The following is a 13,528-nucleotide window of genomic DNA, read 5'->3' as shown; positions in this document are numbered from 1 at the left end:
TAGCAACTCCACGAACAAAGCCCGAATTCCAATGCCAGGGTTCTTCAACACCTGTTCCTGCAGATTTGCGAGGAATTCTGCTGTACGAACGCAATCAGATCGTCTGCTAGGGATCTTTCTTCTTGCTACATCCTCGTAGTCACCATTGCAAGTCTCTAGTTCATGCCTGATTGTTTTTATTGTATTCAGGGAGCATTGGGCAGCAGTCGTAATATCCTTATTTTGATGGCGGGCACGAATCATCATGATACAAGTTATTCTCTTCCATGATTCAGGTGGGTTCCAGCTATCCATCCTTTCTGACATCTTGTATGTGAATGAAGAAGGGTCCAAACTTTTAAATGAAGAGAAGTGTGTGTTAATACATGTAACTTACGGAAAAATATAATTAATTATAAATATGTAAAATTTATCCCGAACACCCTGTATAAGGGTTTGAGTGAAAAGGGTCTTTGCATGTAGAAAGTGGTTGAGACAAACACATTGTTGTCTGAGTGTGGGAATAGCGAATGAGTCTTGACGTTACAATAGCCTGGATACCAACAAGTCTTCTGGTTCTGATAGTATCTCCCCAATTCATAGGTACTGTAATTTTGAGAAAAACTGGTGGGATACTAAATTAACATAATTATAACTATAGTCTTTATAATCTCTTCATACTTTTCTCTCTTACAAGAAGATACCAGAGTTTTTCCTGGAAATTCAGGTTTTTTCATCTTACAAAACATGCAAACTAGCTGAGAAGAAAGGGAGGGGATACACAACACATAAGACACTAGTCTCATAGCCTTAGTTGCTTTGATCATAATTCTGAAAAAAAAAGAAAAACACATTTGTCACCTATTCTATGGCATAGAAACAGGCCTATATTTAAGCTTATTCAAAAAAAAAAAAAAAACAGGTTAAACCATCAAACTATCATACCATTTCCTTAAAATATAATAATCATAAACAGCCATCTTACAATTGGAAGCTCACCATTTACTCATTATTGATATGGATTTTTCCACACTTCCTGCATAGCAGATCCAGCCAAAATTGTCTTACCTTAGGATGCATGACATAAAGGTTGGGAGAAACTTAGCTGATCACTCAACACTTCCAGGGCCTAACAGGGTTGGATCTGGCAGTGTCCTACTTACTAAGTTACCATCTTATGGTCTTGCTATTCACCATGGTTTCTTCTCTTCATATTTTTTTAATGCTGGAGTATCTTAAGATGCTGTACTTCTTGCCTACACTCTTTTTGAACTACCTTCTCTCAATAACCTCAAATCCAATCGATGATTTTGCTGCTGAAATACATCCCTTTTATGCATTGAAAATCTTGTAATACTCAAATGTTCCAAGCTTCATGATCTTCCATAACCAATGCCTTAATACTGACTACATGCCATTCTCAGAAAGTGAGGAGGACAACTTAATTGACACAAATGCTACCAAAATGCAGTTCAGGCTTTTCTTGTAAGAAAGATTGTTGCTTCATTTTTCTTTGCTCTACTCTCTAGTCAAGGTAAGATCTCTTTTTTTGGTGCGACTTACACTTCTGGTATTTTGGCACAAACACATCGCATCCACAGCCTACTTGGTCTCTAGAAAACTTTGTGTCTAACTTCTAATTAATATTTCCATTACCTTGTTTATAACACTAATGACTGTCTATAATACTCCACTTTGATATCCACTCTTATGAATTAGAATAATCTTTGTAAACTTCCTTCCGGAAGCTGCTAATTCCAATCTCAGCAATTTATTGATGATCAAAAAGTGGCTTGATTAATCTTAATAGGCACTTGTCACTATGGAAAATATAACCTCTACCTCCAACCTTTATTGTTTAAACTTTATTTTAAGTACTTCTTTCATTGAATTATATCCTTTAAGTATGGATCAAAGCTGTGTTAATACATTTTATAGGAGTGAAAGTTGTTAGTAACAGGGAAAAAAAAGTTAATACTCAGTATTATATATTCTTACCTATATCATCATCATCAAATTCCTGATATGTACCCTCAAGGGGTGTACAGGATATGACAGTATTACATGAAAAACTACATCATTACTAATATCTACAATTTTCGTCCAAATCAGTCTGTTACCTGTCAAGACTTCAACATTATCAGATCTTATGTTTCTATCTTGGTATTCTTCTTCTAGATCTTTTTCCTGACAACCTGACAGAGAACACTTGTTTTGTTAATCTTTCCTCTCCCATTCTGTTTAAGTGACCATACCACCTGAGATTAACTCTGCTAACGCATTCCTGAATGCTGACAATGTCTAGTTCTTTCCTAATATCCTCGTTTTTAATATATTGCCATTGACGCCATCTGTTCATGCTCCTAATCTTTCTCAGGACTCTCATATCTGCAGTCTCTAGTCTTTGATCAAGTGTTTTACTTCTGACCCAGCTCTCAGATCCATAAGTTAAAATTGGCTTGAACACTGTCTTATATATAGCTAATTTACTGTTTTGGCTAATTTCTCTCTTATTCCATATAAATTTATTCAGTTGACTTCCTACCATACCAGCTTTGGTATGGTAGGAAGTCAACATTCTATTGGTTTGTCTGACATTATAGGTTCTCTATTCACAATGCAGTTGATATTTTCAATGTTTCTTCCTATTTTCATTGCCTTTGTCTTTTTAATGCTGACCTTCATACCATATCTATTACAACAGTTATTCACTTTAGTGAGGGAATCTTGCAGACTTGTAGCAGATTTATTTAGAAGTATAACATCTGCATAAAGCAAAGAGCCGAGATGAACATCTCCAATTTTGATATCAGGTTTAATACCACCTTCCTTCATAATTGTCTTTCCTTGTCTGACACCAGATTTAACATTAAACCACCTTCCTGTACTTCAATTCTAACTGCTGACTTACAACTCAAATGAAGACTAAGTATTGCTTGATGTAAGCGCCTCCGTAGCGCAATTGGGAGAACGACGGTACGTTGCGCCCTTCGACTAGAATAGGCCTAAGTTTGATTCTCGTTGTGATGGGAGGAATCTTTATATAGACTTTTTCAATCGAAGTGAGTTAGCCGATCTCATACAGAGGTAGCAGGGTTTTTTCTCCTGGAAACTCAGGTTTTTCATCCTGCATACAGACAAATCGGCCCTTCAGAACACACGTGATTTACAGACAAAAAATGCTAATTATGGTGGGCGGTAGATGCCGTTGATGGGGATGATTGGTAGTAGAGGTTCGGTGTAGTGGTTGAGACAATTGTATAGTAGGTGTCCTCCCACGATGAGTCTTCGGACTCCTTGGAGGTGTCACGAATAATAATAATAATTCCCCATTGGCACCATATAACTGCAGCATTTCGAATAGCTTCTCTCTTGGCAGATGTGTGTATATGCCTAAACAGAATGAGAGACGGGGATTATGCTTTAATCCGCCTCCCATTATTCACATTTTTGGTTCATTCATCATAATCCTCAAATGTGCAGTATAAAACTCTTGAAGTACATACTGACACATCTGAGTGCAACCTGAATTATTTTCTCAAGCATCTCCATGGAGTCATTCTGGAAGCCTGTACTGACTATATTCATACAATACTTATTATACTTCTTGAAACTCATTTAATAAAAACTAGCAACCCATTTCACCCTTCACCCCTTCCTCCCCAAAGTAGAAATCAAGTTCTTACACTATCTATAACATTACTTGTACAATTTCCAGAGATTACCCTTATTCTTTCTCTTCTTATCATGCACTAAAAATTCTCCTACCTCTACTACCTCATTTAATAACTTGTTTCTTTTCTACCTATCTACTAGCCTTTGTAACCTTACAGACATTTATTCTATGTTCACAGAGAGCATTCAGTAGATCATAATCTTTGTTCTAGGATGTAAAGTACTTATCAGGCCTTTACAACTGAAGGTGAGTTGGTCAGTTGAATGAGGTACAAGGGATTTCCCTCTCAGACACTTCAGTTTTTCATTTGGCAAAACAGACAGATCAGCCAGAAGAACATGCATGATTAACAGACAAGCCTACATTTTTGTCCAATAAATCAAATCTCATTTAAATCTCCATGTTAAAAATTTAGAATATATGTAAATATTACTTTTTTTTCGTAGATTTTTTATATGAATTTGATATAAATCTGTTTCACAGGAATTTCTTTCATTAATACAATGGGCAGGGTATGTGGAGCTCTTTACTTTAGCAGCTTTTACAGAATTACATATAAAAGAGGTAAGAAACTGTTCAATCTAATAATCTTAAGTAGAAATTTATTTTATAATTATAGAAATGAAATTATAAATAAAATTGTCTCCAACATTAGTGAAGGTTCACTAAGGTAAGGTAAGTATGCGTTCCTCTTGTTTAAAATGATGATATTTTCATATTTATGAGAGGCATCATGGACAGTACCAATACTTTTTTTGGGGGTACAGCTTTAGCATAATAATCTCATCTTCTTTTTACTCTGTTTTACCTTGCAGTGTCAAAGGTTTATTAATCATTGGACCTCAAACTGTTCACAGGATAAGGTGGTCAGTCCTATACCTTGGTGTATCCTATTCTGTAGTCTTGAGTTCTCAAGGCCAGTTTGCCTACTGTGTGGGATGAAAAACCCCAGGATAAACTGGGGAAAAACCTTACTGTCCACGCCCAAGACTGGATAACTTGGCTATGGCTGAGGAAGATCCTTCAGCTCCTCACGTCACCGATGGGGAATCGAACTTAGGATACCTTCTCCAGGCATATGGTTGTGAAGTGCATAGCCACTAGGCTAACTGAGCCGACAATTAGCATAATAATAATATTATTATGGGCTACTTAAGAGTTCTTACTCATTGAGAGAGGCCCTAAACATCATCCAAGCACAATCCTATTCAATAAGCATCTATTATACTTTGCTTTGAACTCATTCACAGTCATGGCACACACAACAGACTCTGGCAACCTATTCCACTCATTCACCACTCTCCACACAAAAAATCTAGTTCTAACACCCCCTGCTAACTACGTTCTTCTGCAGTTTCCAAGGATGGCCCTTAGTCATCCCACCACCAGTCCTGTTCTGAAAATTTTTCTCTGTATTAATCTTGTAAAAACCTTTCTGTAATTTGAATGTCTCAATGATATCACCCCTTTTCTGCCTGTCAACCCAATTTCTGTAACCCACAGTATTCCAGACCTCATACCATCTTGGTCACTTGCCTCTGGATCCTCTCCTTCTCTTCCTCATACCCTAAGAAACCCAGGTGACCAGATCTGTATTCAGCAGTCAAGTGGGGTCTTACCAAGGCTCTATAGAGGTATAATAACCTGCCTGTCTCTGACTATCAAGGTATCCTTCTGGGGTGTAATCTAGCTCGCCTCCTCGTGGTGCACCCTGGGTAACGCTAATTGAGCTAGAGCGATTTGGCAGCCAGTCTAACACTGTCCTCTCCTGGCTAAGGCATGCAGTCAAATAATACTGATTTTTCTAATTTTATTGATGATGCTGACAAAAAACTGGGATTTAGCCTTAAGATGTGTCAACTGAATATCGAGGGAATTAACAGAGCAAAATGTGACTATCTCTGCAAAATACTACAACAATATAACATTGACGTTGTGCTTCTTCAAGAAACACATGCTGAAAACAAAGACGACCTTAATAGAAGAGGAAAATTAACTGGTTACACTCTGATTGGTGCTACATACCACTGGAATTATGGCATTGCAACATATATCAAGGATGATATAGAAAATGCTTCTATCCTGACAACGAGATGTGATAACGATACCCATCTTGTGAGTGTGAAAATTCACAACATAACAATAGTCAATGTCTATAAACCTCCTTTAACATCATGGTCTATAGATGTGATACTTATCAACATCCAACAGTATGGATTGGTGATTTTAATAGCCATCATGAAGAATGGAAGTATGGAAGGTTGATAACGACTGCGGGACTACCCTCGTTCAATGGGCAGAAATAAATAATATACACCTTGTATTTGATGCCAAAGATAGAAACACCTTTAGATCATCAGTATGGCAAACAGAGACTAATCCAGACTTATGTTTTGTTTCAATAAACACAGAAGGGCAAACATTACCAGCAAAACGATATGTACTTTCTAACTTCCAACACAATCAACATCGACCGGTGTTACTGGAAATTGGTATGACCTACCTATAGCAAGATCCTTTCCACGACCGTGTTGGAATTTTAAAAAAGCAAATTGGAGAAATTTTGCGAATGAATTAGATAAATGTGTTCGGTGGATACCTGCTAGAGTTGCAGAGTACAAGAGATTTGTAGGAGCAATCATACCAACTGCGAAAAAATATATCCCTAGAGGTTACAGAAAAGATTATGTCCCCCCGGATGGAATGAAGAGAGGGAACATCTCTACAGAGAGTTCCTGAAAAGTGAAGATCCTGAAATAGCAGATGAATTACTACATAGCCTGAACTCATCTCGAAAAACAAAATGGATTGATACAGTTTAAAACCTTGACCTCAGACGATCAAGTAGAAAAGCTTGGAATCTTCTCCAACAACTATCCACAACTAATCTGCCTAAAAGAAAAAGCACAATCATCTCCCCTGAGAAAATAGCTAATCAAATCGTTAATATATCAAGGGCACCTAGGGACTGTGAACATACCAAGAAAGTTAAGAAAGAACTTAGAGCTTTAAAAATAAATGACCCTGCTTTCTCACAATATGCCTCAATCTTCACTATAGATGAAGTAAAAGCCGTCATAAAAGATATCAAAGCAGGCAAGGCCCCAGGCTTCGACGGTGTCCATTCTGAATTTCTGATTAATAGTGGGCCAAATACTATAAAATGGCTCTGTGAATTCTTTTCTGATATATTATTGACTGGCCGACTACCTAGCCAGTTTAAGAAGTCAAAAATAGTTGCTATTCTTAAACCTGGAAAACCACCCCAGGAGGCAAAAAGTTACAGACCTATTGCTTTATTGAGTTGCACCTATAAAATGTTAGAGCGCCTTCTGTACAACAGATTGTCCACACCAATTATGCAGCATGTCTCGATTGAGCAAGCTGGTTTTAGAGAAAAACGTGGTTGCTGTGATCAATTGCTCACTTTAACATCATACATAGAAGCTGGATTTCAGAAGCAAGATAAAACATCAGCTGTCTTCTTGGACCTAACAGCAGCCTATGATACAGTATGGCATGAAGGTCTTATACAAATTTCTTAGCATTGTTCCATGTAAATGGACTGCACACTTAATTTCCTCCATGCTGACTGAACATTTCTTTCAAGTTATATTAGGAAATAAAATGTCCTGACAACGAAAACTTAATAGTCTTCCACAAGGGTCAGTATTGGCACCCTTACTTTATAACCTATACACATGACTTGCCTGCTACCATCTCACGCAAGTTCTGTTATGCTGATGACACTGTAATTGCCATTTGACACAAAAACATGAGTCAGGCTGAAGACGTACTTACAAAAGATCTGAAAACTATAGGTGAATATTATAAAAAAAAAATGGAGGCTCCAGCTCAATCCAGACAAAACAGAAATATCAAGCTTTCACCTTAATAATCACATGGCAGATGTTACTTTACATATCTTCTTTGAAGGATGCTTACTACGACACAATAAGTTTCCAAAGTACTTGGGCGTTACCCTGGACTGCATGCTCTCTTACAATCAACACCTAACAAACGTTTCTGTTAAGTTAAGAATCCGTAACAACATAATACAAAAACTAATAGGCACGACATGGGGAGCAACAGCCGATAATCTGCAGATTACTGCTCTTGGTCTAGTTTTCTCTGTTGCCGAATATTGCTCACCAGTGTGGCTAAATAGCACACATGTTAAACTTGTTGATAACCAACTAAATAATACAATGAGACTGATTTCTGGCACAATCAAATCAACGCCCACACACTGACTTCCAGCTCTTAGTAACATTGTTCCACCGAATCTGTGCAGGACTAAGGCTCTCTTACAGGAGTATAAGAAAATCTTGGAGAACACAGCCCTGCCAATACGTTTAGATCTCCCACACTTAAGTGTACGACGATTGAGATCAAGACATCCACCACTACAATTAGCCCAACTACTACTACACTCTAACTTTGACTTGAAGCAAAAGTGGCAAGAACAGTGGGAGAGTCATACAGATGACATCACAAAATTTTCTCTCAATGAATTACAAGAAAGTTTTGATGCTTGCTCACACCTCCCACGAAAATCCTGAACTCAGCTTAATACAATACGAACTGGTCATGGTGTATGTGCAGACATGCTTTTTAAATGGGGTAAACGACCATCCCTGCATTGCGATTGTGGAGCTCAGAGACAAACTGTGAACCATATTGTGACTCAGTGTTATCTCAGAGCATATTCAGGAGACAAATTGGAATTTTTAAGTGCTACACCCGAAGCTATGAACTATCTGACCAATATGGATGTAACCTTTTAATTTTATTGGTTTTTAAAATGACTTTTGACTTTTAATTTTATATATTATTAAAGTGTATTGTACTGCATGTTTTGATATTCATGCCATACGAATAAATAAGGGTATCCTTCAGTAAAAAAAATAATTCGATGATCTGCTTTGGATATTTTTGCAATATGTATGCCTACTAAACTTTAATTCCCTATCCACTAACACCCTGGCTTCATCAATTTCCTGAAGTAAAATTCCATCAATGTGGTACACAGCTGGTAATCTTTTCACCTCAAAATGCATAATCTTGCACTTTGCTACATTAAACTAATACTCATTCTCCTTTGTCCAGACTCCCAGTCTATTCAAATTATCCTGCAAAATTTTAACATCTGTTAACTATTGTGCTACCCAATTTGCATCACTGGCAAACAACTGAATAGTTACTTTCATTTCTTTCCCATGTTATTAATGAACTAATTAAATAGTAGCAGCCCAAGAAGACCTACAGCATGCCACTAGTCACAGACCTTCTACTCATGAATAAACTATGGTCTGGTATTTTTCCATCAACCATCCCCTTATCCACTTCATCAACTTTATATCCATCTCATATGTTGCAATTTATTGATTAGAATCCCATGCAGTATCCTGTCAAATGCTTTTGCAAAGTTCAGCAGCATCACTGTAAACCCATTACCTTTATCCAACTTAGGTGTCATTGTATTATTATTATTATTTGACACCTCCAGGGAGTCCAAGACTCATCGAGCGAGGGCACCTACTCTACAACTCTCCATCTCCACTACTCAACCTCATCCCCCTGTCATCTACCAACCGCATCATCTACACCAACGCCATCTATTGTCCACCACTACTAGCATTTTTCACAGAATCATGATTGATATATCATTCTGATGCTTTCTTTTTATAATAGATATACTTTGTATAATTGTTCTATTATTTTTTCTTATTTACTTTTATTATTATTATGTAATACCTCCAGGGAGTCCAAGGATTCATCGAGGGAGGGCATCTACTTTACAACTCTGTCCCCACCAAAGCCACTTTCATCATTTACACCAACGGCATCTACCGCCGACACCATTACTAGTATTTTCACAGACAATTGCAAACATCCATGCCCACAGTGGGATTCGAACCCACAGCCTTCTTAGCTGGAGAGCAGATGTACTAACTACTCGGCCAACCAGGCCAGCAAGGCACTAGTATTGCTAAAGAATGTGGCAGTGAATTTGAGCTGTGGTAAAAAAAAAAGTGTTTTTAAATGTGTATAGTGAGACTTTTGTCGTGAATTGTGCTACATTTTTCTCAGTTATAACAAGTGTTGTTTAGTGGAACTGTTTTTGGAATTTAGTTGTTTATATTGTATTTTTGGGTTAGCGAGAACGCGGAGTCGAACATCTGTGGTGGAAGAAAAGATAAGTTTTCGTTATTTGCTATTTAGTATAGTTAAATATAGTTTATACTTATAGTATCGAGTAAATAAATTGGCTTACAGTTGAGAATATGACATAGTATTTAGTGTTTAGGTTTCATTGTAGTAGTTCCTCGACACAATACATGTGTAGAGGCTTAAGTGCTGTGAGGACATCATGTTGGAGGCTTAATGGATATTTTTACAACACTTAAAAAGAATTAAAATAGACTTTAATGCTTCCTATATTTCGTCCTAGTCACTAGGACATCTACGGGGATTACAAAAAAATTAATGTAACATATGCACAAATAACAAACAATACTCCAGACAGTAATAAACCTCTCTTCCAAAAGGCTCAACGACGATGGCGTCAGCGCCCTTTGCCTCGGCCATAATTTTGCCGTCGCTCCGAAGGAAGTGCCGGTGCTTGACGTAATGGTGAACATCGAACGTGGAATCGGTCGCTTACCGTCGGAGATAGCTAACAACATCAGGCTTGACGTAGCCAACATCCTCGCGCATTCTTCTCCGCCAAAAAGTAATTTATCATATGCCCAACGCACGGCTCTCCTGAAACTACGTAAAGAAAAAAAGTATCGTCATCACCAGAGCGGATAAGGGTAATGCCACAGTGGTTCTTAATACCAGCGAATATAAGCGTAAAATGAACATCATCCTCCGTGATCGCGCTACCTACATCCCGCTAGAACGCGACCCCACAAAAACACAAGTTAAGAAACTTAAAATTTTACTCAAAAAAGTATCTTCCTGGCCCCCAGATGTCACGAAAAAACTTGAACCTTTCCGCTCCTGTCCCCCCCCGAATATACAGTTTACCAAAAATCCACAAACCCAACTCCCCACTCAGGCCTATAGTAGATGCTACCAATGCACCTTGCTATGGACTATCTAAACAGCTGGCCAACTCTCTGATCCCCCTCACCGGAAGGTCCCCTTCCTATATAAAAAACTCGACCCACTTTAAAGCCCTCGCAGAAAATTTAACCTTGAAGAAGACAGACATATTGGTAAGCTTTGATATCTCCTCTTTGTTTACCAATATTCCCCTAATTGACACCTTATCTCTCTTAGAAAAGGTTTTTCCCTCTGACATCTTAGATCTCTTTTCCTTTGCCATTAACTCTGGATATTTCTCTTGGAACAACAAAAACCTACAAGCAGATAGAAGGAACTGCCATGGGTTCCCCCCTCTCACCCCCCCTTGCCAATTTCTATATGGAAGATTTCGAAAAACGAGCCATAGACTCAGCCCCACTCAAACCTTCTATCTGGCTAAGATATGTAGATGATGTGTTCTCTATTTGGCCTCATGGCCCAGACACGTTAGACTCCTTCCTCAGTCATCTCAATAGTCTACATCCAAGAATCCAGTTCACTATGGAAAAAGGAAAAGAACAATTGTTTACCCTTCCTAGACACCTTAGTCACACGCCTGCCTAATGATACACTTACCTTCACCGTATACAGAAAACCCACACACAGGCAGATACATTCACAAACTCTCCCACCACCACCCCTCTCAACAATATGGCATTATTAAAACTCTTACCAAGAGAGCCCACAATCTTTGTTCCAGTGGAACCGCCCTCACTAATGAGCTTAACCACATACACAGCACTTTCCTCTCCAATGGCTACAGCGATCACAGTATCAAAAAAATAATCAACTCCTCCCCCATTCCCCTTCCTTCTCGTCAACAAGATTTTAAAAATGCCATCACCATACCCTACATCCGTGGCACATCTGAAAAAATAGCCAAGATACTAAAACAATACAATCTACACACAGCATACAAGACCCACCGCAAACTGGCTACCCTTATCCGTTCTACGAAAGATCAGCTCCCTCCTCTCTCTCTGCCTGGAGTTTACAAAGTACCCTGTTCCTGTAAGCTGGCGTATTTTGGACAGACAGGCAGATCAGCATCCATCCGTCTAGAGGAACACAAATCTTACATCTTCAAACACAACTATGGCCATTCAGGCTTGGCTGACCATGTTTTGGACACCACCCACAGAGTATCATGGAAGAAAACCACCATGCTCCACCACAGCAAATTCAAGAAAGAGAGACTTTTCTTAGAAGCAGCAGCAGCTCTCAAAAACCAACCAAATCTCAATAAATATGGGTGCATTAAGCTTCCGAAGATTTGGGAAACGCTCATCACCAGAGTTCCCACCTTACATTCCAGGCCACCTACTACTGCCCTTAGAGGGCGCTCTACCTAGATAGGACTTTAGTGTCACCCACGTGGTTGGGCTTAGTATTGTTTGTTATTTGTGCATATGTTACATTAATTTTTTTGTAATCCCCGTAGATGTCCTAGTGACTAGGACGAAATATAGGAAGCATTAAAGTCTATTTTAATTCTTTTTAAGTGTTGTAAAAATATCCATTAAGCCTCCAACATGATGTCCTCGACACAATATAAATGATGGTGGCTATCGCTGATCCAATTACAAATGCTGTGTCACCAAGTCCTCCCCCATTCAAGGACTCTATTTTGTATCGTGGGACTTGTGCATGTATGCATCCCAGCAGATGGATATGTGGTGGGTGAGAGAAGCAGGAGTATGTGTATATGCTTAAATGTAGGCAGTGGGAGGAATTCAGCAAGTTTGATGCTATGATATCCAACCTCTTTGCATCAGATCTTCGAGAGGAGAGTAGTGTCATAGGTTGAAATAACGAACAGAAAAATATTAATGAAGAAATAAGAGTGGGGAGTGTGGGAGGCTTGAACGATTGTGAAGTTTTCGGAGATCGTCATGATTGGGAGGATGAACGGTGAGTAAGAGTGGCTAACTTGCAGAGAGAGATAGATGAGCTCAAAGAGATGGTGGAATGTCTTGGGAATGGGATGAGAAGTATGAAAGCTAAGATTAGGCGAATGGCAGAGATGAATGCAAGGTGAATCAGAGTAGGAGTGAGAGAATTATGGGAATGATAGAAACAGTAGAAAAGAGGGAATGAGAGAGAGGTATGGGAATGACAGAATAGGAGCAGTAGAAGAGAGGAATGATAGAAGAGGAGAGAATGGAAACAGACAGAGAGAGAATGAGAAGAATGCAAGGGAGTGTTCTAACTAGGGATAGAGGGTTCCTAATCATGGCCAGGATAGCAGGTAAGCAGGGGAACACAGAGTGAAAGAGTGAGAGGAAGAGTGAGGGATGCAGATAAGTAATCAAGGAACAGAGTGGTAAGAGCTGTGATGTATGGAGATTCGATGATCTATTGAGTGCAAGATAGGAGTGTTTGCCTGGAGGAACAATAGTGTGGCTACAGCAATTAAGCGGGGTGAAAGGATGGATGAGATGATTGTGATGGTGGGCATGAATGACTTGAGAGGCGATGTAAATAGGGTGGTGAGAGAGATCTGAGATTCTTGCTTTAGGTTGTATGAAAAGAAACCGCAGAGAGGAAAGACTGTGTGTTGCCCAGGTATGATAGTGACTAGCTGAGCAGAAGAGCAGTAATAATGAATAGCATAATAGCCAGAATGTGTCAAAGAGAGGATTGGAATATGTGGATACTTGGAGGGCATATGAGAACAGAAAGGAACTGTATTCAAGAGACCACTTGCATTTGAATGAGGAAGGACACAGGCATCTGGAGAGACTGCTGTTTTCTGAATGAGTTGGTGTGTCAATGCAG

At 38.8% G+C, this 13,528-nt stretch overlaps 1 protein-coding gene across 5 annotated transcripts in view; it reads left to right on the top strand.

Moving 5' to 3' along the window:
- The window catches only part of Cpes (Ceramide phosphoethanolamine synthase), a 118,839-nt gene that overhangs the window by 80,298 nt on the left and 25,013 nt on the right, over positions 1-13,528 (top strand). For 3 of the 5 annotated variants that reach the window (XM_090415171.1, XM_090415172.1, XM_090415170.1), the window contains exons 5-6: positions 4,139-4,219; positions 9,419-9,943. In XM_090415171.1, the coding sequence (XP_090271297.1) occupies positions 4,139-4,219; positions 9,419-9,526 (189 nt within the window). In that variant the 3' untranslated portion in view covers positions 9,527-9,943. Of the gene's footprint in view, positions 1-4,138; positions 4,241-9,418; positions 9,944-13,528 lie in introns of those variants that run through there. The other 2 variants (XM_090415168.1, XM_090415169.1) reach the window with 2 other exon arrangements.

Source organism: Typopeltis vanoorti, chromosome 26, assembly GCF_054136105.1.
Source record: "Typopeltis vanoorti isolate ZY-2024b chromosome 26, IOZ_Tvanoo_1.0, whole genome shotgun sequence".
Classification (NCBI taxonomy): Eukaryota; Metazoa; Arthropoda; class Arachnida; order Uropygi; family Thelyphonidae; genus Typopeltis; species Typopeltis vanoorti.
The sequence above is the reverse complement of the archived record's forward strand: the minus strand, read 5'-3'. Positions and strand labels throughout refer to the sequence as shown.